Source organism: Mustela nivalis (genome assembly GCF_964662115.1).
Source record: "Mustela nivalis genome assembly, chromosome: 2".
NCBI lineage: Eukaryota > Metazoa > Chordata > Mammalia > Carnivora > Mustelidae > Mustela > Mustela nivalis.
The window spans coordinates 173,058,902-173,081,950 of NC_139021.1; the positions used below are offsets into that span (position 1 = coordinate 173,058,902).

General features: G+C 44.3%; 1 protein-coding gene across 8 annotated transcripts in view; it reads right to left on the reverse strand.

The window, feature by feature from the left end:
* Positions 1-23,049, reverse strand: part of GFRA1 (GDNF family receptor alpha 1) — a 204,816-nt gene that overhangs the window by 133,727 nt on the left and 48,040 nt on the right. For 5 of the 8 annotated variants that reach the window (XM_082721497.1, XM_082721500.1, XM_082721499.1 and 2 more), the window contains exon 5: positions 9,165-9,179. The exons of the other annotated variants lie outside the window; for them this stretch is intronic. In XM_082721497.1, the coding sequence (XP_082577623.1) occupies positions 9,165-9,179 (15 nt within the window). The remainder of the gene's footprint in view (positions 1-9,164; positions 9,180-23,049) is intronic. 8 annotated transcript variants of the gene reach the window in all.

Consider the following 23,049-nt stretch of genomic DNA (forward strand, 5'->3'; position numbering starts at 1 on the left):
ACACCAGCCATACACAAAATGCCAGTTCCTCTGAGCTGTGTTATTCCATTCCACTTTCTTTTGACAAACATCTATTGAAAACTTACTGTGTGCTAGAGATTCAAATAAAAGACGTGCTCCCTTGTCTCTAGGAGCTCAATCTATTGTGGGAAAACAGATGCTAAACAGATCATTATAGCAAGGTGAGGGAGTATAGACAGAAGCATGAGGGGACAATGGGAAGTTCAGAGTGGAAAGCAGAATTCCCCACCCAAAGGGTTGGGTGTGAGGCGGGATAACCCAGCAGAGAGGATTTAGGCTGAATTTTCAAGAGTAAGTAGAAGCAGGGGCATACCTAGGAGGGGAAGTAGGTAGCATCTTCTCAATGATTTCTAAGTAAAATGTCACGATGATTATGAATATTGTGTTAACAAGACAGTAAGAGGACCATGTGAAAAGGACAGTCCACTGCTCACACATACACTGGAGGCATCAATGTCAGGCTTCTGAACACTCAGAGCACCTACCCCTGGGCCAGCCACCACAGTGGCAGAACCTGGGTAGTTTTCTGAAGGTAGGGAGCAGAACAAGACAAGGCTTCCTGAAAAGAGGAGAGAGCATTCCAAATACAACAATCAATAGATCCAAAGGCACTGAGGTGCGGTTGTGCATTTTGAACATTAAGGATCAATCTGATAGAGCCTTATGGGGATGAATGGGACAAGTTGGGGGAGAGGACCAGAAATGAGGGTGGGCATGGCTCAAGGAGGTCTTGCCTGGTGTTCCCTAGAAGAAAGCTATTTGTCAAATCAGTGCCCACATCCAGCCATCAGCCTAGGAACATGTCACCAAATTCACTGTCTAGTATAAAGAACATATTTCTACAATCTTAGAAACTGCTCCACCAAAGATGGCTTTGGCTGTGAACAAAATATATGAATAAGTCAACTACAACTGTTTGTTCCATGGCTTCCAGCAGGCCAGGTTCCAAAAAGAACTGGAATGAAGCTCCCTGACATTATGGGGTTCAAGAGCCCCCACTCCCTGAATGCTAGGCTAGAGGAAACCAGGTGCACCAAAGGTAGCAGAGGGCATTCACCAGTGGTCACCAGCTGTCTCCACAGGCACCCCCATCGGCCGGCTGCTGAAGGTAGCTATCACACAGGCAAGCCTCCAAGTTAGAACATTTCCTCTGGCTGGAGGGGACAGTGCAGTAGCCCAGGCATCTGGGAAGGGGTACCCGAAAGAGGAAGCTGCAGGATACTGGCAGGTCAGTACAGCCCAAACATATAAACAGGCTCAGCCTCTCAAGTACCCTCTCTCCCAGGCAGAAAGCACAGACTCAAACACACCCCAGGACAAACAGCAATTTAAAGGGTTAGTCTGTCTTGGAACCCAGTAGGCAGCAACCAATCTAAGGAAGGTGCAGGGAAGTTTAAGCCCTCAATAACGGGAATATTATGAACAGACCAGTTATTTCATCCCTGGTCTGCCCAGGCTAGAAGAGAAAGTGCAAATGTCTTAGCTCAGAAACAAGGCACTATTCAATCAGTCTCTGCTCTAGAAAAGACAAACCCACTCAGAAGCTTGCAGAGCAGGAACTAGCTCAGAAGTCACGACAGCAAGACCAGGTCTGCTGTGAAAGCAAGAGAGGAACTGTGATGGACTAAATGTTTGTGTCCCCTTCCCAAATTCATATGCTGAAATCCTAACCCCAGTGTGATGGTATTAGGAGGTGGGACCTTTGGGAGATAGTTATATCATGAGAATAGAGCTCTCATGAATGGGATAGTACCCTTATTAAAAGGAGGTCTGGAGACCGCCTTCCGTGCTTCTGCCATATGAGGACGTGACCAAATGATGGCCAACTATGACCAGGAAGTGAGTTCTCAGCAGACACAGAATCTGCCAGCATCTTGATCTAGGATTTGCAGCCTCCAGAAGCATGAGAAATAATGTTTGTTGCTCAGCCCCCACAGTTCATGGTATTTTGTTATAGCAGCCCAAACTAAGACTCCTCTGCAACTGGGCCATCATGTCGGGCCTTGAGAAGGGTCAAGGATTTGTGACTGTGTCCTCCCCCCAGGGGTATTCACAAGCCTGTGGACAGCATGTCACTGGGAAAAATCAGGACAGCATACTGCAGGACCAGAAGTCAAACTACCTGAGTTCAAAATCTTCCCTCAGGTATCCTTGGGAGGGGGAATGTACAGCTAAACAAAGGCAGGAGGCTAGGATGATTCATGTGGTAATGGACTAGAGTTCGAGACTTTAGTAAGAACTCAGGTTTAACACAGATACACCTGGTTACATATAGAAATAGATATGCAGGGGCGCCTGGTGGCTCAGTGGGTTAAAGCCTCTGCCTTCTGCTCAGGTCATGATCCCAGGGTCCTGGGATCGAGCCCCATGTCGCGCTCTCTGCTCTGCAGGGAGCTTGCTTCCTCTTCTCTCTCTCTGCCTGCCTCTCTGCCTACTTGTGATCTCTCTCTCTCTCTCTGTGTCAAATAAATAAAATTAAAAAAAAAAAAGAAAGAGATATGCATATATAGGTGGGTTAGTACATACACTTCTATTTCTTTGCTCTGTCAGCTGAGAGGTCCTTAACAAATGACACTCCCTTAGCAAAGAGCACATTTAGCTCCTAGATCTTGGTTTCTAATATCATTCTCCATCATCTTAAAGAAATGGCTGAATCTAGGACAAGGGTGGGAAATAGGCAAGGTGAGCCTCGTGTATCGTCAAGTATCAGAAAATATTGCACAAATGCTCAGCCGAAAATTGTCAGGGATATGTCAAAGGGGCACCAGAAGCCAGCTGAGAAGGTTCCCAGGGGCCAAAGCCAGAAATTAAATAAAGCTATACTGCATTATAATCCAAGGTAGAAAGTAAATATGTGTGACTCCGTATCGATCTTAATAAATGATTGAATAAATTAATAAATGAGAGCTAAGAGCCCAATCTCCCAAGCAGAAGAATAATTTATACAGCTACTCTCCTCTCAACAAGACGGGGCTTAATTCCTCCCTCCTTAAGAGTGGCTTATGCATACATTTCCTTCTAGAGTACATTATGAGGGAAAGTAACCTCACAGAGGAGCAACTTGACAAACACTACTTCAGCCAAGTGATAAAGATCAACATCCACAGTCATAGATCATGTTGATAGTAGGTCACTTTTATATGATGTGATGCAATGGCACTTTACCTCTGTGATCTTCTGAAAATCCATAACCTCGGTCTAATCATGATAAAAACATTACACACATTCCAAGAAAGGGGCATCCTATGACATATTTCTCAAAATACCAGTACTCCTCAAAGCTGTCAAGGTCATCAGAAACAAGGGAAGTCTTAAAAACTATCACAGCCAAGAGGAGCCTAAGGACACATGACAACCAAATGTAATGGGGTCTCCTGGACGGGATCCCAGAACAGAGAGAGGACATTAGGTAAAAACCAAGGGAATCTGAAGAAGCTATGGAGTTTAGTGAATAATAATGGATCAATATTAGGTCATTCATTGTAACAAATGTACCATACTAATGTAAGCCATTAAAAATAGGGGAAACAGAGTATGAGGTATATGGGAGTTCTCTGAACTATTTTCACAATGTTTCTGAAAACCTAAAACTATTCTGTAGAACAAAACCCTCTCGATTTAAAAAAAAAAAAAAAAAAATGGCTCTACCACTCATTGGTTATATAACTGTCACAAGTTCAATTCCACTCTGTGCCTCCGTTTTCTCCTCTGTAAAGTGGGATTTTTATACCTACTTCACAAAATTGAGGGAGGCAGATTCTATGAGAAAATGTATGCAAAATACTTGTCCTAATGCCTGGAATATAGGAGGTACAGAAATGTGGCATAATTATTATTACTACCACCCTCATCAGTAAAATAAAAATTTAAACTTATTAGCAACCACCTCAACAGAAGAATCTAAAAGTTTCCCTTTATTGATCTGGCAATTTTGAAATACAAGTTACTGGGAGGAAAGGCTTGAAAGCCTCACCCCAAACTCATGCCCTGGGATTGGAATGGGAGCGAGACGAATTTGGTAAGAAGACAAACTGGTTTTAAGGTCACCTGGCAGGGAGCAGGCCATACACAGCCCACACACAATGTCAGAAAGCATCTCAGAGAATGCGGTTATTAAACACAGTTATCCTTTCCTCATACACCCCATACCCACACACAACATGAATGTATGTAAAATCAAATAATAACTTCGTTCAGTTCGTGCTGGAAAGACGGATGCATTTCCTACATAACTCAGAATACTCTACTGATTCCGGACAGAATGGGGACTAGTACACATACATAGTAATATAGGCACATAGGAAGTGTGACCAGGGAAGCAGCCACTTCGCACCATAAAAATGTTAATGCATTTTTCTCATTCTCTTGTGAGCATCATGTGACAACTTGGAATTTTTAACTGGAAATAGTAACAATAGATTTAATTTATTTGTCCAAATCCCACACTCATAAAGAAAACAATATTTCATAATGTATAACATTACCAAGGGAGCCATAATTCATGGCTAAAGGGTCAGAGCTTTATAACAGATGGATTTTCTGAAGTGATTGCGAAAACCTAAGATCCAGCCTCAGCAGCTTGACCCACCGGTCTGAGATATGCAAAAGAGCTCAAGGCAAACACATTATAAATGACATTGGTCCCTGTCACCAAAGCCCACCCCAACGATTTACCAGGCTTGGCTGGGCTGCCAGAAACCAAACTATGATTTATTGTTCTCTTCAAATTAGTAAAAGCAATGCCATCCATTGTGAATTCTGAAGCTGATGCTTCAAAATGGGCTTGTGAGTAGGTTAAGCTTTTGAAACCGCAATTCTTTTAACCTTAATTCCCAGCCACAAGGCTCTGCTTTCACCCAAGTTCTTTAGACAATGGTCATAACTGGTAGTATGGCATATTTCTGGACTCTATTAACTCAAATCCAACTAAAACTCACCAAGACAGAGAATCAGCAGGAAGCCAAGTCAGGTCAGGAATCTCCCCAACTCTCTCATTTTACAGATGGGAAAACTGAGGCTACAGGGCAAAGCAACCAGCCTGTTGGGAGCCACACTGAGGTCTCCTGCACATTTATTGTATATATCACTATGTAATACATATGATACACTTTGTTGTATATCGGAGAGAAGTGGCTCTTTAAAATCTAAAGGTAAGTAGAGGAGTATTTTAATGATGCCCTTGATGGGCACAATTTGCCAGCCTTAAGGAGAGGAGGTGTAAGTTATGGGCACAATATTCCCCACGGGTAAAGTGGGCAGAAAGTGGGACACTCAGCAGAGGCCAGCTGGCCAGGAACAGGCTGCAGGGACCCATTAAGGGGAGTGCTTAGGGCCTGGGGGCAGGTGCCCATCTCAGCCAAGCCTGAGCCCCTGATCCTGGCTTTAACTTCTCACACATTGTTCTTACGCATTTTCACAGAAACCAGTGTGGGACCTTTCCCGTAAATGGACCACACCTTCTGACTTCCTTCCTCCAGTCTCCGGAAGACACTCCTACCCTCTTCACATGACTTCATCTCACACAACACTCTCCCTCACTTGCGATCTCTCGCCTCACCAGCTTCCTTCTGGTCTTGGAGGTGTTCCTGCCTGTTGGGGTTCTTCCATATCCCCCAATGGCTGGTCCTTCTTGGCATCCACTCACCATCCCATCCAATGTGGCCCTTCTCGCCACAAGCACCCCATCCTAGGACATTTCCCTCACTGTCCGCGTCCCTCAGACTGTGCCTTGATTGTTTACTGGCGTGCTTGGCATCGGTGCCCCCCAAGCTAGACCGCGAGTTCCCCGAGCACAAAGCCCTTGCTGTCTGGTCCGTCCCCGTCTCCACGGGGCCTAGAAAGTGCCTGGCCCATTATTACCGGCCACATAATAAACAAGTGCACTATGTTTGAGAGCTGTCAACAATTACTTGAGCCGAAAGAAAAATCTCTTTAATAGCAAGACCCCAGCTCCAGGCGAGAACAGAGCGGGAGGAAAGGCGAGGCGTCCTCGGGCTCCCAGTGCAGCCGGGACTTCAGTTCACAGCACAGAGCGCAGAATTAACTCAGTGGTGAAGTCTTTATACTGCGCCCACTTACGCTTTCCAACACCCTGCCGAGTGGCACCGCTCTGATTTCCAAGCCACTCACCCGGGGTTCTGTTCGATTTCAGAATCAAGGCTGAGCCTACGGATGAGTATTCAAAAGGTACTTCAGTAACTTCAAATGAGGCGTACGTGCGTGTGTGTGTGTGTGGTCCTGACTTCATTATGAAGCGATGGATATAAAAGTGCTCTAAAACTCGAGATTCCAGACACGTGTGCCCGCACAGCTTTTTCACCTGCGTTTGATGTTGTGAAGGGCCGCTCTACGGCACTTGGGCAGCGCTGAGAGCCATCCACGGGCGCAGGAGCGCTGCGGACAACAGAGAACGGGGGTCACTTAAGGCTCCTTGAAAACCTTGGCCCCACCGCCCTGGAACTCGGCTACACAGTGGGCGCAGCTGCGGGCCCACTGGTCCTGGACGGTCCTCACGCCCTGTGGGTCTAACTGCCCCAGCAAGCGGCCTCTGCAGATGAAAGAAATGAAGCAAACTCTAAAATGGCCCAGAAGCCGGCCGGAAACTCGCTGCCACGTGCACACACCACGGACACAGCCAAGAAAACCCCAGCAGTCGCTGCGTCGCTGTCACCTCCTCTAACAAGATTGATCTGCAGTGAAATAAAAGATAATGCAATCCAGGGGAAATAACTTTGGTTTCCTCTGAGAATGTCTGATGTTGGCAGCTTGCGAGGCTGCCCCTCTCTTTGGCCTGCCACGGGGCCCTACGGCCCAAATGCGCAGGTGGACACGTGTCACTCACGCACCACAGAGGCGCGGACTGACAATGGGGCGTCTCCTGCAAGCACCCCAGGCTCCCCCCACAAAGCCAAAGCTGGCAGGGCCTGGATGCCCACGGCGGGGTCAGGAAGCCCCAGCCGCTCGGAGTTCCCACTGTGTGTGTGGGTGGACGGCCCCCTCCTGCTGTTCATCTGAAGCCACAGTTTTCTGGTTGCTTATTTCCAGAGCCCTCCGCGGCCCCACCGCGCATTTCAAATCAATGACACAATTCTGGAACAGAGCTTCAGCCACAGAAGACATGGCCCAGTCGTGTTTTGGACTCTGTAAGCCACAGACCTTTTGCCTTGGTCTGACTTGATCATCACCAACACATCAGAACCGTCGCATTTTACTGGGCACTTATTTCTTCCGCAGGATGGCCAGAAGCAAAAGTCAGGAGGGGGCACCAGGTGGCGGGTTCTTGGCTACCATCTCAGAGAACGTGCCTCCATATGAACTGGTCCTAGAAGGCCAGCACCATGTAAATAATTCACAAAAGCCAGTTGAGCTCTCTTCACTTGAAATCCTAGTAATACCATACACGGGAGCTGCTGCCCACCCTCCCGTGGGGCGACAGGCGGCTAGCAGCTTCCATGTCTGGAAGAGGCTCTCAAGTCCCGATAGCCAGTGATTTGCAGATGATTATAACTTTTGCTCTGCATATCACTGCTACTGACAGGCAAACCCTATCAATCCAGTGGCATGATGGATAATAAAAGGAGGCAAACTTGACATCGGGAGCCCTAATAAGCCATTTTTTATACCAACCATGACAGCCGTGAATGCTCACGATCGTTCGAAGGAAAACCAGACCCCTTAGAAGCCTTTTCTCTCCCTGTTCTCCCGGGACCTTGGCACTCGTGCACCAGAGAGACTTCCTAAACCCAAGCGTTTTGTGTCTCAAAAGGAGGAACACAATGCAGCGTTGCATGGCGCCTGTAGTCTAGTTCATGCAAAATAAAACCTTCTTATCCTCCCAGAGTGTCGCCACAGGCCCCCAGTGTGTCAAGGAAGGACACACACGGAGCAAGGGGGCCCTGACAGCAAGGACTTCAGTACATCAACAGTCACGGCACCTTTTCAATTTTGCTCATCTCTTAGTCTCTAGCCAAATGGAACTTATTACTTATAGCTTGTTGGGATTTATGAATTATTTATAAAAGTAGGTCTATGACTCCAGACTCTTAAAAGACAAACACAACAGTCCCCTCATTGTTACCCACAAATGCGCTTCTATCAGAGAGAGCAGGCAGACATTCTCCACAACACACGCCGCATGTTTGGGCTGAAATAATCGTTGTGAAAATATCAAGCCTGGGAGATTATCCGGAAGCTATTTATGGGATGCCAAGATGTATTTTTAAACCGGTGTCTTTTCTTCTGTGCCAGCCTTGGATTCAAGAGAGACATAGCAAACGTGTGCCACAAACGTATTTCCCGGCCTGAATATAGTTATGCCCTGCCGATGCTACCCAATGGTTCCAGACTGTGATTTAAAAAAACGGGGGGTGGGGTGGGGTGGAGGCCGCACCCCCTTCACATTGTCTGGCAGGTTCAACGAGGCCACGCACACGAGTCTCCCTCAGCATCCCAGAGCACAGGTGCTGGCTGTGCATCCCCGGTGAAGATGAAAACGTGCATGGGAAGACTCAGTTCAACTTTCCATCTCTGGCTCCCCAGAACACATGACCTTGGCTGGAGAAATAGGGTAGACACTGCATGCCCTCGCCGGCCCATCTCTGTCACAGGCCCAGCTAGAGGGGTTGCCAGGGATACCTGGGTTGAAGGTATCCTACCAGGGTCTTGTCTGCACCTCCTCTCAGGACAGCGACATGTTTGTTGGGCAGAAAAAAGAAACCCCCACGAGAAACCGGCATCCGGAGCCCTGCCCCAGCGGCAGCTGGCCCTGTACAGGAGCCCTGAGGGATAGGGGCCTTCCGGATGAACCCTTACCCCAGAGACACCTGCTCCTCACCGTCCCACAAGTCCCAAGCATGCTGTTCCCTGACGTGGATCCAGCCATGACTGTCCCCATTGTGCCTGCCCAGACGGTCCAGGCCCCACCTCTAGGCATGGTCCAGAGGCAGAGGTGGGACAAGCAGAGGCCCAGAGGGGCCGATGGCACTTCAGGCCACCTCAGGCTATTGTCCCCATGGTGTCTCCTAAAGCCGCGGTGACGAGTCCACAGTGAATGAAAAGTTCCATAACCCTCTGCGCACAGACAACACCCTTGTTCCCAAAAGAGCACAGCCAGTGGAGAAGCAGGCAGGAGACCGTGAACTTACCTTGCTGGAACATATCTGCCAGGAGGGCGGAGAAACAAGAGAGGAGAGCAGGGGGAGAGAGAGGAGAAAAACATATTAATCATGATGCTGAAAATGACAACGACCATCATCACAGCTAACAGATGCTGACTTCGTTGAGAGCTCTGGGCACAGTACTTCCTTTAACTCAGAGGTAGTGGTCAAGAGCTCGGGCTCTGGGATGGAACTCCTGGGTTTAAGTTCTGGCTCAACACTTACTAATGCTGTGGCTTACATTTCCCAAACCACAAATAGATAGGAGTACTGGAAAGACCAAACAAATAATGTCCTCTGTTTTAAGAGCTTAGGTTAGTGTCCAGCACATAGCAAACAGAATTCAGTGGTTGTCATTAATATTAATAATATTATTTTTCACAACGACCCCATAGAGTAGGTTGTATTCTCATCCTTATTAAACATACTATTCAAAGTGAGATTGGAGAAGGTTGGGTCCCTCATCCAAGGCCACGGAGGAGTAAGCAATGGGCTCAGCATTGAAGCCAAAGATCTGATTCCAAAACCCGTCTCCTCACCCACCACTAAGTGTCTGACTGGTTTATACATAACACAAAAGCAACAACGCCACACAACAGAAGAAACAGAGGAAGCATCTACAAATATATCAGGGTTCCATATTTAAATCCCAGAAAAAAACATTCGTATGAATTCTCCGCTTCATAACTCACAACTAATGATACCATGTCTTCACATTAATCCTAGGTCAAAGTCTGTTAAAAGGTGAAAAAATATTAATTTTTTTTCAACAAATACTGGGGAGGCCACCTGCCAAGCACTCTGTCCAGCCCTGGGAAACATACGTCTAGCAAAAGGCATAAATGAACAAGAAGTCACTAATATCCCCTAAGGGTAACCACCAACAAGGCATCTAACAGCTTACATTCACTTTTTCCTGTTTATAGACTTCATATAAATGGACTCATATGGTATGTATTTTTTCCTTTCTGTCTTTTTTTGGGGGGGGGTTTGCTGCACAGCAATTGTGGGAGTCACCCATGCCCCATGTAGCATGTAATAGTGGATCATTCATTCTCTTTCCCATGTAGTATTCCACAGTGCAATTATGCCCTAATTTATTTTCCCCTTGTAATCTTAATGGACATTTGGATTGTTTTCAGTGTTTGACAGTTAGGCATGGTGATGAGTCTGTTTGTACATATCTTTTGGTGAACAGATGTGCATACGTCAGGTCCTTTTCATTCAGGCTCGTCCTGCTTCTACTGCCTCCCAGTCACCCCAGAAGTACTCTTGGCCGCTCACATCTCTGACTCAGTAACTTCAAGATGGAAGACAGTGCTGGTAGGAACACAGTCCCACCCAGACGTGAGCCAGCGCCTGCCCTGCTAATGGGGCTGCAGATAGGTACAAAACTTCTGGAAGACAGCTTGACAAGATGTAAGGAAGTGCTAACTATATAGTCCTTGACGTAACTGTACTGCTTTCAGGAACTTAATCTAAGGAAGTAACTCGAGACACTGAGTAAGTCTACAAGGATGTTCATCGCGGCATTGTGTATAATGGCAAAATGATGGCTATTGACTGTTTGTCCCCAGGGAATCAAACCACAAATAATTTATCCCACACGATGGATTATGGTGCAGCCATTTAAAATGATTATTTAAAGACTTAGATTGCATTTGAAGGAAAAGAAATCAGACAGCAACGTGAAACATGTATCCTGAGCCCACTTTCGTGGGTGTATGCCTGCGTCTATCTCCACGCAGACAGACAGCCATGGAAATGTTTGTCTTCAGTGATGAAATGTGGGGTCACGTCTTTAAAACTTACGTAAGCACTTCTGTATTATTTTAATTTTTTAACAACGCCATGCTTTTCATCTATACTCTGAATTTTAAAACTTTATCTTCATATTAAAAACTACATAAGAGGGGTGCCTTGGGTGGCTTAGCAGGTTAAAGCCTCTGCCTTCGGCATTTCATGATCTCAGGGTCCTGGGATCGAGTTCCACATCGGGCTCTCTGCTCAGCAGGGAACCTGCTTCCCTTCCTCTCTCTCTGCCTGCCTCTGCCTAATTGTGATCTCTGCCTGTCAAATAAATAAATAAAATCTTCAAAAAAAAAACAACAACAACATAAGAACTGTATCGTCAACATCAAATTTGCTGCCATTCAACAGCTACAACATCAGCTCCTTACAAGATCACAGAGAGTGGAGACAAAAGGGGCACATGCACCTTTCAAAGAAGGAATATGAACCTGGTAGACTGAGCAGCCCACAAGGACAGAATCCCTGTGGGAGCAGTTCTCATTCTGCTGGTGCAGATGTGATGCTCGCGAGGGGCATCTTTCATAAGCCATACACAAGCTCCCCAGGGCGCAGCCAGGCTGTGGCTCAGGGATCACAGGCTGTAGGCTCACGATGCCCAGGGAGCAGGCTAAGAACACCACCCCATCCCTCATACTCACAAAAGCTAACTGGGATTGTAAATGGGCATAGTGGTCTGTTACAAGACAGCCAGCTCTGCCCTAACATATATAAGCAGTATATTACCTCCTAACTTCAATCATTCTTCATTGACACAGGTTTTGACCCAGCAGTGTGTGGCTAGCACTGCCCCCACAACTCCATACTGTCCGGAGACCATGAGATCCGGACCACATGTGGCTTCCTAAATACATCTGCCACATGCATCTGCTGCCTGGAACGCACCATCAGAACCACCCACCCTCTGACCAGCCTGCACACCGGAAGGAGCCCTCCTCCTCACCCTTCCAATGTTACAGCCACTGCGAAGTTTCACACAGCCTATCCCAACAGACAGGAAGTCACTGTTTCCACCTCTGTGCCCCTAGAGTAATGTATGCACGTTGCAATTACCGCTCATATTATAATTAGTTATTTATGTAGACCGTGAGCTCCCGAGGACAAGAATTACGTGTTTTAATCATCTTTGTGGGTCCTCACTGCCTGGTGTGGTATGCTCCCACACGGGAGGGAAGGAAAGAGGGCTAGTGTGTCTCAGTGCTCATCTGGTCCAACCCCCTCACTTTACAGATGAGGAAACTGAGTCCCACAGAAGTAGGAGACTTTTCCCAAGATCACACATGGCCCTAAAGACTCAGCAAGGACTACATGAGATCCATTTAACCTTAATGAAGCACAAAAGCTCATCCTATTATTAGCAAAGTACAAATTAGAGATTTATCATTCTCCTCTAATGAATCCAGACAAAAATTTCCAACCTTGAAAACATCAGTGAAATAAGATTAGTCTCTCAAATACGGATCCAGTCTCGACATCCATCCAGGATCCTCACCCTCTCCACGGCTTTTGAGAGGGATGGCTTCCTTCGAAATTCAGTACTGATTGGAGTCACTGGAGAGTATCAGGGGAGGGGAGGGAAGAACTTCAGGCAGGGCTTTAGTCACGTTATTCCTTCCAGTTTCACTGTATATTTCATGCATTAGCAGATAAATCTGCATAGAGTGCTATTCATGTCTTCTAATTCCAAAAAGCTCTCTTGATTCTCATATAGGCTATTTTAGATTTAAGAAAAAAAAAAAAAAAGTTTTTCAGCTTCATTTACATTTTGCACCTTTTCATTCAAATGTAAGTTTTAATAAACACTAGTATAAATATTACAACAATTTTGCACATGAGTTATCTTGTAATTTACACTCTAAATTTATGTCTTTTGTAGTCTGTGGCATAAATCATTCCGATCTTAGCATTAGTTAGCTCTTTGCTCTGGATAATAACGGCTTGGGCACTGTCTTCAAAATTTCACTTTGCTAGACTGAAACAGCCATCTAGACTCGGGCTCAAATGATTCATGGACAGAAGAACCAAAAACAAGTAAGAAGAAGGTAAATCCTGCGCTGTTTGATTACATTTTACCTTCCCCAAAATTCCGGCTCTCAGAAGATATTAGCCACAGAAATACTCTTAACATCATGTACTCTGGTGTTTGTGCCCATCACCCCCAAGTCAAAGGGACTCATCACTCATAAAACTCAAACGGTCTCAAACCTGAGTATTATATTTGCCTTGCAGGCTGACCAATCACTAGGAATCATATGGTAGTTGATCACTTACATGCTCTGAACTTGAAGTTCCTTGTTGATGACCCAGGGACATTTCAATGCCCGCACTTTGGTCTTGGGCAATATTTAAGTTAGATAATTTACACAAACGTTCTCCCATAGGCTGCTGTGAACACTCACTCTGAGGGTAACACCCAGTGCCATCTTTCCTGCTCTCCCAGGAGTGGGGAATCACACAAGCACAGAGCTGGGAGGTGCCAGCAGCCACCCAGCCACGGTCAGGTTGAGGCCAAAGGACACCAGAGACACTTGTGCAGAGGAAATAAACCCCTTCAGACAAAGCTCTGCTCACACTCACTTCCCTCAAAGCCCAGTCATTCACGTGAACAAAGGCAGCCTGTTCTCCAGCCCTTCCCCCACCCCCTGGAGCCATTCTGTCCTATAGATAGAAGAAAGGCCAAGGAGAAGTGGGTGACTCAGCTGTGGGAAGAAGAAAGTGAGAGGGAACGCATATTTGTCTTTCTTAGCCTCGATGTCCAGTTTCTTCCATTAGGAGTGAGCATCAGGGGTACTTGCCTTCCTCTCCCACAGCTGCTGAGAGATTCACACCCCAGAGATCTTTAATGCACTGAGTCCTCCAGAGACAGGGGCCATAAAAAGACTAGATTACTTACTTATTATTATTAATAAGTTATGGCAATTAGGCTGGGTGATTCCTAAACGTTGCTGATTAAAAACTTTCTTGAGTGCTACTCATTCACATGGCTAGTGTTTACCTCTATTAAAAATGATTTAACTACACTCTGGGTGAACCCCTCTCTTGTGCCTGGGTTAATAATTAGCAGTGCACCGAGCCACGCGGGTTAAGTGAGTTGGCTCTCCTTTATTTATCTATTGCTTTATTTTATGGGGAGAACTGGATGGCAGTCTTATTGCCCATTCAGTCTGCTAGGAATAATTTACTATTTCAATCCACAGTCCATGGCTATGGTTAGAGAAACCTTCACTATTATTACAATATCACACTTAGCCCACACCCCACAGTATTCAAGATATGCCAAACAGTGAAAGTGTGCCTGACTTCCATAAGACTAAGGGAGGTAAAGTTACCAGTTCTCAAACAATGTAATCATACTACTCTCTCAATTTTGCTTTCTTTTCTAGGTTAAATTATATATGAGGGGAGTTTAGTTTCTTGAAAATGCATGCACTTAACTCCCATTTAAGAAGTCTCACCTGGGGAGATAGCTGTCTTGTGAGTCCTCCTGTGGTTTGAGCTACAGAAAGAAAATTCTCTTTCAAGTACAAGTGCTTTTACAGTAAAGCACTGTAAATTTTACTGGGACCCACTAACCAGGGGCCAAGGGAGGGACATAGGGAACAGGTGAAATGAACGAGGCTTTCTTGAATGGGCTAAGGTTCACCATTAACCAAAATCAGTTTCAAGACCAGCAGAGCTACCCCCTCACCAAATTTCAAAATCCAGCCAGCTTTACCCATGAATATGAAGAGTAACTAGAATTCAGTCTGCATACTGCTGTAAATCTCTATGAATGAAGTGAATTCTTTCTTTTCTATGTTGAAAAGTGGGCACACCAATGCCTCCTCTCTCGTCTTACACCAGCACTCCAGAGTAGTTCTCTTGACATTGATAAAGCCAAGGTCCAAAAAATGGCAGGTGGGTTTCCCAAGGAGGGCTGTGCTAATTCCTCCTCTTTCAGATATGATCCACTGCCATGTTACCACATAATTATGGCCACTGGATCCCATGACCTAAGACTGGGTCCTAGCCCCCAGCCAGGGGTAACCTCCTGTAGCCAGTGTTCCCATCTATAAACCATGAATGGGAGAGATAAGCTTCTTCCCTACCTTGAGGCTATGATGAGGATCAGGTTGGGTAATTTAATCAGAATAGAGAGAAGGACTTTGGCATCAGATCATAGAAGCTCAAATCCTTGCTAGTTCACCATCCTAGCCATGTTGAACTAGCTATTTAACCCCCCTGGGTCTTAGTTTTTTCATTTATAAAATAGAAATAATATAACTTTCTTTTTAGACTCAAAGGGATAGCCAAGATGCATGTGAAGCAATTAGCACGTAGTAGTTGGTTTATGGTACATGCTCAATGAGTGAAAGTTAATGTTATTGTAATAATAAGCAATAGGATAGCATAGAAAAGAGCTCAGGTCTTGAAGTCAGAGCCGGTTCCTCGCCTGACTGTGTGACCTTGGGCAAATGACTTTAACCTTCCCAAGCCATGCATTTCTCATTAGCAACATACAAATTAACAGTAGCTCACTTCTGTGCTACCTCCTCATGCTGTGGAGATTAAATGAGGTAATATATATATAAATATATTTAAAAAAAGGTAATATATATAAAAATTTTTATATAATATATATAAAAATATATATAATATATATAAAAATATATATAAAAATGTAACTAGTACTCCAAAAGAATTCTATAAACTGTAGGATTATTAGTCAACACACATGTATTGATGGACTACTATTTGAGAAGCCTTCATGACTTGTATAGGACTGAAAAAGTATTAGGGGGAAAAAAAACATTAAAATAAAATGATCATTTTAATTCCTTCTTGTCATGTAGCTACATGCCATTAAGAAACTCTAAAGCCATTCTCAAATATTACCCGATGAATGAACTATTTTTAATGTGTGAGATCAGAGACCCAAGGACGTCCTATCTCCAAACACTTGTGATCTGAAGAGTTGTGCCTGAAACTCAGAAGTTCCACAAAGCCAGGGCCTGGCCTTTCTCTTTTGGCACCACTCACCCTTCTGAGGTTGCCTATCTCTTCTAGACCTGTCATTATTTCTCAAGGTCACCATGTAAAGGGCTCACCCAGCCCTGCCCTGAGCTTTGACTCAAGTTTGAAACCACATTCCCAGAAGCCTAGGGTTCAAAGAAGGTAGGGGCATGGGGACAGCAGGAGTAAGACCCATTCTGCTGGACACAGTAGAGTTCTATGAAGAATTTGCCTTTAAGAATAAATAAAGGGTTCTGCTGCTTGATTAAATAAATTTTAAAGTCTGAACACAACAGACCACTTAAGTGGAGCCCCTTCCTATCCAGGTGCAAGTCTGTGCTCTCCTGGAGTACGGCCAGCGCCAAGGCTCCTCCAGAGCCCCAGCATGGCCTCCATGGCACCACCCAGAGCTGTGATTAGTCTCCTGTGTCTCCAAAGCCAGACAGCTCAGGCAGCCGCATGGCCATGAGCCCATCTCCACACTCTTCCTGTCTCCCCCAGGCCTCCTCAGGCAGCTCGAACTGAACACAGCCCCCTGAGTCACGGTGACTGGGCACTAGGCCTCCCTCCTCAGTCTCCAGCCCTTGATGCCAAACACTCACCCATTCTTTCATGCGCGTAGGCCTCGTTATCTCCCTCTGCTTTTTCTTCACTGTCTCCCTCTGGGTGCTGGCTAGGGAAAGTTCTATGGTGTTCCTTGCTCCTGGCCTCTCCTCACCTTCTCTCGTGTTAGAAATGAAGACCAATACGTTGCCTGTCATTGGCGGACCTCTGAAGGCACGTGGCAGTCAGTAAATGTCTTCTAGTATTTGTGAGTAAGAAAAAAAAATTTTTTTTAAAGCCCTGAAGTACCTTCCTGCTACATTTTCTAGGGAATGTGCTACCAACATCAATCTTGGGCCACGCGCTTGTAACCCATCAGCCAGCCCTGACTTGGGGAGGCAGTGTAAGAGATACAAGCTAGGAAGCCCTGAAGATTTTTACGACAAGCTATTCCTAGTATATCTCATTCCTAGCACAGAGGGATAAAGCTCTTAACTATTGAAAGAACATAAAAAAATAGATTTAGGAATAATACTTTTTATGATTGCATTCTGTATACTCTGAAAGTTATGTTCGAATGTGCTAGTACTTTATGGAGCTGATAAAGGAGAACAGTATGGCTTCCCAGCTAACAGTGTATTTTATATCCATTTAAAATGTTTTCTCTTAAATCGAATTACTTTTTGAGTAATTATAATAAGACTAATCTGGGCTTAATGAATTCATGTACAAATACTTTAGACTGCATTATTAAAACCTCTATGATATGAAACTATATTAAACTCAATCCCTCCAGCAACCAGCATTTTTCTTGGAAAAGAAAAGCATACATGACTTTCTCTGAATTCTTTTAAATCAGCTAACTGAGAAATCACAAGAAGCCACGTTGATAGCTCAAACAAAAGAAGAGTTTGATAAATAATACTGTTCTAATTTCCTCAAACTTACATGTCTGAATATTAATTAGGGGGGTCACAGAAAGGTGGTTTTTTTTTTTTTAAGACTTTATTTTTCTGACGGACAAGAGATCACAAGAGAGGCAGGCAGAGAGAGAAAAGGAAGCAGGCTCCCTGCTGAGCAGAGAGCCAGATGGGCTGGATCCCAGGACCCTGGGATCATGACCTGAGCCGAAGACAGAGGCTTTAACCCACTGAGCCACCAAGGCACCCCAGAAAGTATTTTTATTAGGCATCCACGTATGCAAAGGGCTGAAGAGGCGGGCACCTTCCAGAAGAAATTAGTTTGGCTCTGATTAGCAATACTAAGACCACTATTGGTATTTTAAAAAAAATAAATAAATAAAATCAGCGTACAGCAATCAAGCCTTATGTTCTAAAAAGTCTCCCAACACAATGGCCTAAATATCTGGATTCTATCCGCAGTAGAGGCAAAGCCACTCATCTCTGGGATTTGATTCCTCCGGCTACAATCTGGTTTGATCTCTGAGGTCCCTTCCAGTTCTAAAGCATGATGGTTTTAAGTTGAAAATTACACACATTATATCAAATGTGCTCTTATGGCATACAGTTTATTCATCATCGTACCCCTGTTAAATTACATTCACCGAAAAAAAATTTTCATTCCCTGCATTTCACATATATCCACAAACATATCCATAATACAGCTGGTGGTTTCTAATTTATCCCAAGATATTATCTCAGGAGTAAGGTCTTTTTTCCCATTACACATAAATTATAAACCATCTGAAATCTTTAAGGTTTTCATGCTGTCTTCCATCAATTTTTTTGCCCCCCACCCAACATATACTTCCCAAAAGATGTTCTAGACGCTCTGTTTCCAAGTCAACTGACTTCAGTACCTGTATGTTCCTCACGCAGGTCTGGGAGAGCCAGGCTTTGATAAGATTGGTTGCCCAGATTTCTAAACTCAAACTAGATGTTTACAAATGTCCAACAGGATATGTCTCTCTCTTTGCCAGGTGATCGTTACCAGGATAGACAACTTTTAAGTAAACATAAGACAATGGCCATCATCATTATTCTGATGGTTTGGCACAGATTACTATCAGGAGAGCTCCCAGGAGCCAGAGACAATTAAAGTCTGAGTTCGGAGAAGCTCCCCCCAGCATCAAGCATTGCTGATTAGAATGATTTAGGAAGTGAATATGTTTTGGCAAACTGGCCTACATCTTCAGGGAGAACGTTTGGCCACGGGAAACACTCTGGCCCGACCTCAGTTTCAGTCTTGCCCTACCAAAAAGCCTCGGGATAAATGGGGACAAATCATTTACGCACCCTAGGTCCCAAAGGGGGTTTGACTAGAACACCTCTGCTATTCTTTCCAGGTCTATTGTTCTCACCTGAACGTCCCAGGAACCCTTCCTGGGGACTCAGCTGTACACCCCAGATCACCTGCCTGTCCCCCTGGTGCACTAATGCACTCTTGCCATTTTCTCTCTTTCTCTCCGCCTGAGCTGGAGGTACCAGGATGCCAGGGATGTTCTGTCCATCAGAATCCCAAGGTCTGAGGCAGAATACTGGAGTATAGTGGACACATCTTCATAGTAATAATAACTAAAATGCTTTCAGAGTGTTCAATATATCACCCACTATTTTAAGTATTTCATACAGATTGCCTTAATCCTCTCCATTCCCCGAAAAGTTAGCAATCATTATTATTCTCATTTTACATACACAGAAACAGAGGAGCAGAGAGGTTAGCTGAAGTTACCAAAGGTCACAGGGAAGCAAGTGATCTGGCTTCACACCCCAGCTCCTAACCCTGACGCTACACTGTCTCTTAATGAATGGCCAATATGGATAGACGCGTGGAAACTTAACGGCCCAAGTACCTCAGTCCTTCAAACAGTTCAGGGAGTTAGCACAAGCCATACCCATAATGTTTTTTTCATATCCGCAGCCCCATAGTTCCAGAATGCCAACCACAATTTTTTCTTTACCTTTATTATCTGTGGACTTGGGGTCCCATTGTGGAAATCACCTGGGTGAGCCCTGACTTTGTTAAAACTTTACAAATAATCTTAAAAAAAAAAAAAAAAAAAACTACAATCTCTGTAGGTTTATGGCAACCGCTGAGGTAAAGGAAGGATATGAGGACAAGACGCAGAGCCAGATGGAAGGCTAAGGATTCTAAGAAGAGGCTAAGGAAAGTGAGAACGATTCAACACAGGGCCGCACACCAGAGTGACAAAGATCGGTGCGGCTCACAGACGGGTCATCTTTCTGAGGCCCAGGGAGAGGTAAGGGGACGGAAAAGGTAGGGTGGGAGGAAGTGCGTTGTAGGCTGTACTCATACGGGCTCTGCACTCACATGCTTGGAGCCAGGAGCTGGTTCGGCCACTGGCCAAGTTCACTGCCCCCTCCGAGGCTCTGCACCCCCACCAGTTACCCTGGGAGCCACAGATGCTCTCAGGGGGATTCAACCTCATGCAGCTCCTAAAGCCAACAGCGTCCCGCACACAGAAGGTTCTTAGAAGCAGGTGTTTGGGGCAGAGACTTGTGAGAAATGAAGTTTCCTGATATCACGAAATCAACACACTCTTTTGGACCCCTAGACCCCACGCTTATTGTGATGAGTAAAACATACTTGCCGGGGTCTGAATGCAAAAAGCCTGCTCTCCATGCCCAGCAGCCCCCTGGTCAGATTTGTTCCCGAGGAAGCAAGATCAATGTTTATTTTGCAAGCAAACATTAAGCCCTGAAGTATGACCCCGTACCCTACATGACATACATGCCAGTATCTTGCCGAGAGAGGTGGGAGCGAGTAATTAAATATGAACGACAGGTACTTCATGAACCTTTCAGCGTGTGAGTCTTTCTTCTGGAAGGCAGTACGTTTTTTTAAAGTCATCTGCTCACAGGCTTGGTAGATAACGCGCTCCTTTCTCTTCCCCATCATGCCCACGCGTGGCAGGACCTCACGCCAGGCTGAGCTCTTCTGCGGGGGGCCGGGACCCTCCAGGGGGCAGAGGACCAAGAGAGCTGAGGACCTCCCGATCGGCCTCTGCAGCTGTAAGGTTTTATCCTTGTGAGGAAGAGCCGGCAAGTAATAAATGTTGGCACCACACAATACACCCCACTGGGCTGCTTTTCAGAATGACAAGGCAAAGTTCACTCGGCAGCTTAAGATTCTTTTAAACCTGTATGATATTATTCACTGGCTTAGCACAGTCATGAGATGTAAATGTCATCCCATGAAGGATTTGCGCCGTTGGCTGGCCCTGAAGGAAACGATCCCAGCATCTTACAGAGCTTGAGAAATTTTAAGCATGCTTTCTGTATAATATGTATACATAAACACACACACACACACACACACGTGCACCCTGTGCATACACAGGGTGCGTGCGTGTGTGTGTGTGCATGTGTGTGTGTGTGTGTGTGTGTGTGTGTGTATTTTTTTCCAGCATCCTGTCTATTATTCTTCAAATCCAGAATCTGGGTTCTAGCTCCAGCCCTGTCCCTAACTGTTCATGGCTGGCGCTTAGTCCCTCCTGGAGTCCCTCAGTTTTCTCACCTGTAATTGAGGATAAAGCCAAACTTTACTGTTTTTCCGACGAAAACATAAGATAATGGATGTAATCACACCCAGAAAAAATAAAGTTAAAATTTTTGATGCCTTTTTAGCATTCCGTGGAGCTGATGTACTGTATTAAACAATCAATGCACCTAAAAGAAGCTAAAACCCAGATCCTACAGACAGTTTATGATAAAAAGGAGTGTCAGACACACGCAAGGCAAAAGTGTTCAATTCTTCAGAGAAAGTAAGACAGCAGAGTGAGGAAAGAAGAAATCTCAGGAATGGGGCTTCAGGGACCAGGTCCAAACTAAGTTGGATCGCGAAGGGCAGTCTGAAAGCCAACATTTATTGAGTCTTTATTTCTAAGGGTCCTCTTTAGAAATTACAGAATATATAGAGAGATTATATAGAAAATTATAGAAAATATAAAGAAATATATAATTATATTATGTATAAAATAGATAATATATATTTTGTTTATATATTTGTATATAAAATTTATTTATATATAAAAAGATATAGAAATATATAATTATAGAAAATATATAGAAAATACAATGCTCTCCAAAACTCTGTGAATTAAATATCATTTTCTATCTTCTTTTTATCAATAAGTTAATTTGCCAAAGATCCCAGCAGCAAATCTCACTGTAGGACACTTCCTCGTCACCAGGGCACTGTAGAACCAAGAAGTGGAAATGAGAGAAAAGGGAGAGACAGGACAAGTGACTCCAAAAAAAAATAAAATGGGCTCATGGGAAGCCAGAAAAGACCTAAGGAAGTGGAGATACATGCTGTATTCACAGACTGGAAAGCTCAATAATGTTAAGATATCCGTTCTCTGCAAATTGATCCATAGATCCAACACAATCCCAACTGTAATTCTGCCAGACTTTATGCAGGAAGTGAGAAGCCAATTCTAAAATTTATAAGAAATACAAGAATTAAGAATAGCCAGTCATCTTTCAAAAAAAAAAAAATAAGAGCAGAGCAAAGTCAGAGGACTAACACCACTCGACTTCAAGACATATAATAAAGCCACAGTAATCAACAGAGAGTGTTACTGGCATTAAGACAGACAAGTCGATCAATAGAGTAGGATAGGGAGCACAGAAACAAACCTGCATTTTTACAATCATTTGATGTTTGAGAAAAGAGTCAACTCAATCCAATGGGGAAAGGCAAGTCTCTTCAACAAATGGTACTGGAGGATCCATAGAGAGAAAAATCAACTTAACACCTGCCTCTCACCACACACAGAAATTCATGATATGTCCTAGACCTATAAATAAATGCTAAAACTATTATTTTTCTAGGAAAAAGCATAAGAAAATATTCTAGTGTAGGAGTAGGTAAAGATGTCTTAAAAAGTATTCTGAAAGCAACAGCAATAAAAACAAAAAGAAGTTAACTTTCATCAAATTTTAAAACTCTGCTCAATAAAGGACATCATTAAGAAAATGAATAATGAGCTATTTGGGGGAGAAAATATTCACAAAACCCGTATCTAACAAAGGTCTGGTATCTAGTATTTGTAAAGAACTCCTTCAACTCAGTAATAAAAAGACAAACAATGCAACATTTAAAGTGAGTGAAACACCTGAACAGACACTTCACAAAGAAAAATATACAACTGATCAATAAGCCCGGAAAGAAGTGTCTAACATCGTTAGTCATATGGGAAATACAAATTACAACTGCAATAATGTATCAGTATGCACTCAGAATGGCTAAAATTAAAGAGACTCACAACATCTAATGTCAGTGAGGATTCATAAATTGCACCAGAAACTCCCCATTGTTAGTAACAGTGTAAAATGGCATTACTTTGGGGAAAGGTCTGGTAATTTCTTAAAGACTACACATATACCTACACCATGATCCCACAATTCTGCTCTAAGGTATTCACTCAAGAGAAATGAAAACATACATCCACAAAAACAATGTGTACACAAATGTTCATAACACTCAGAAATAGTCCACATGTCCATCAACAGGAGAATGGATAAACAAATTTAAGTATATTCAA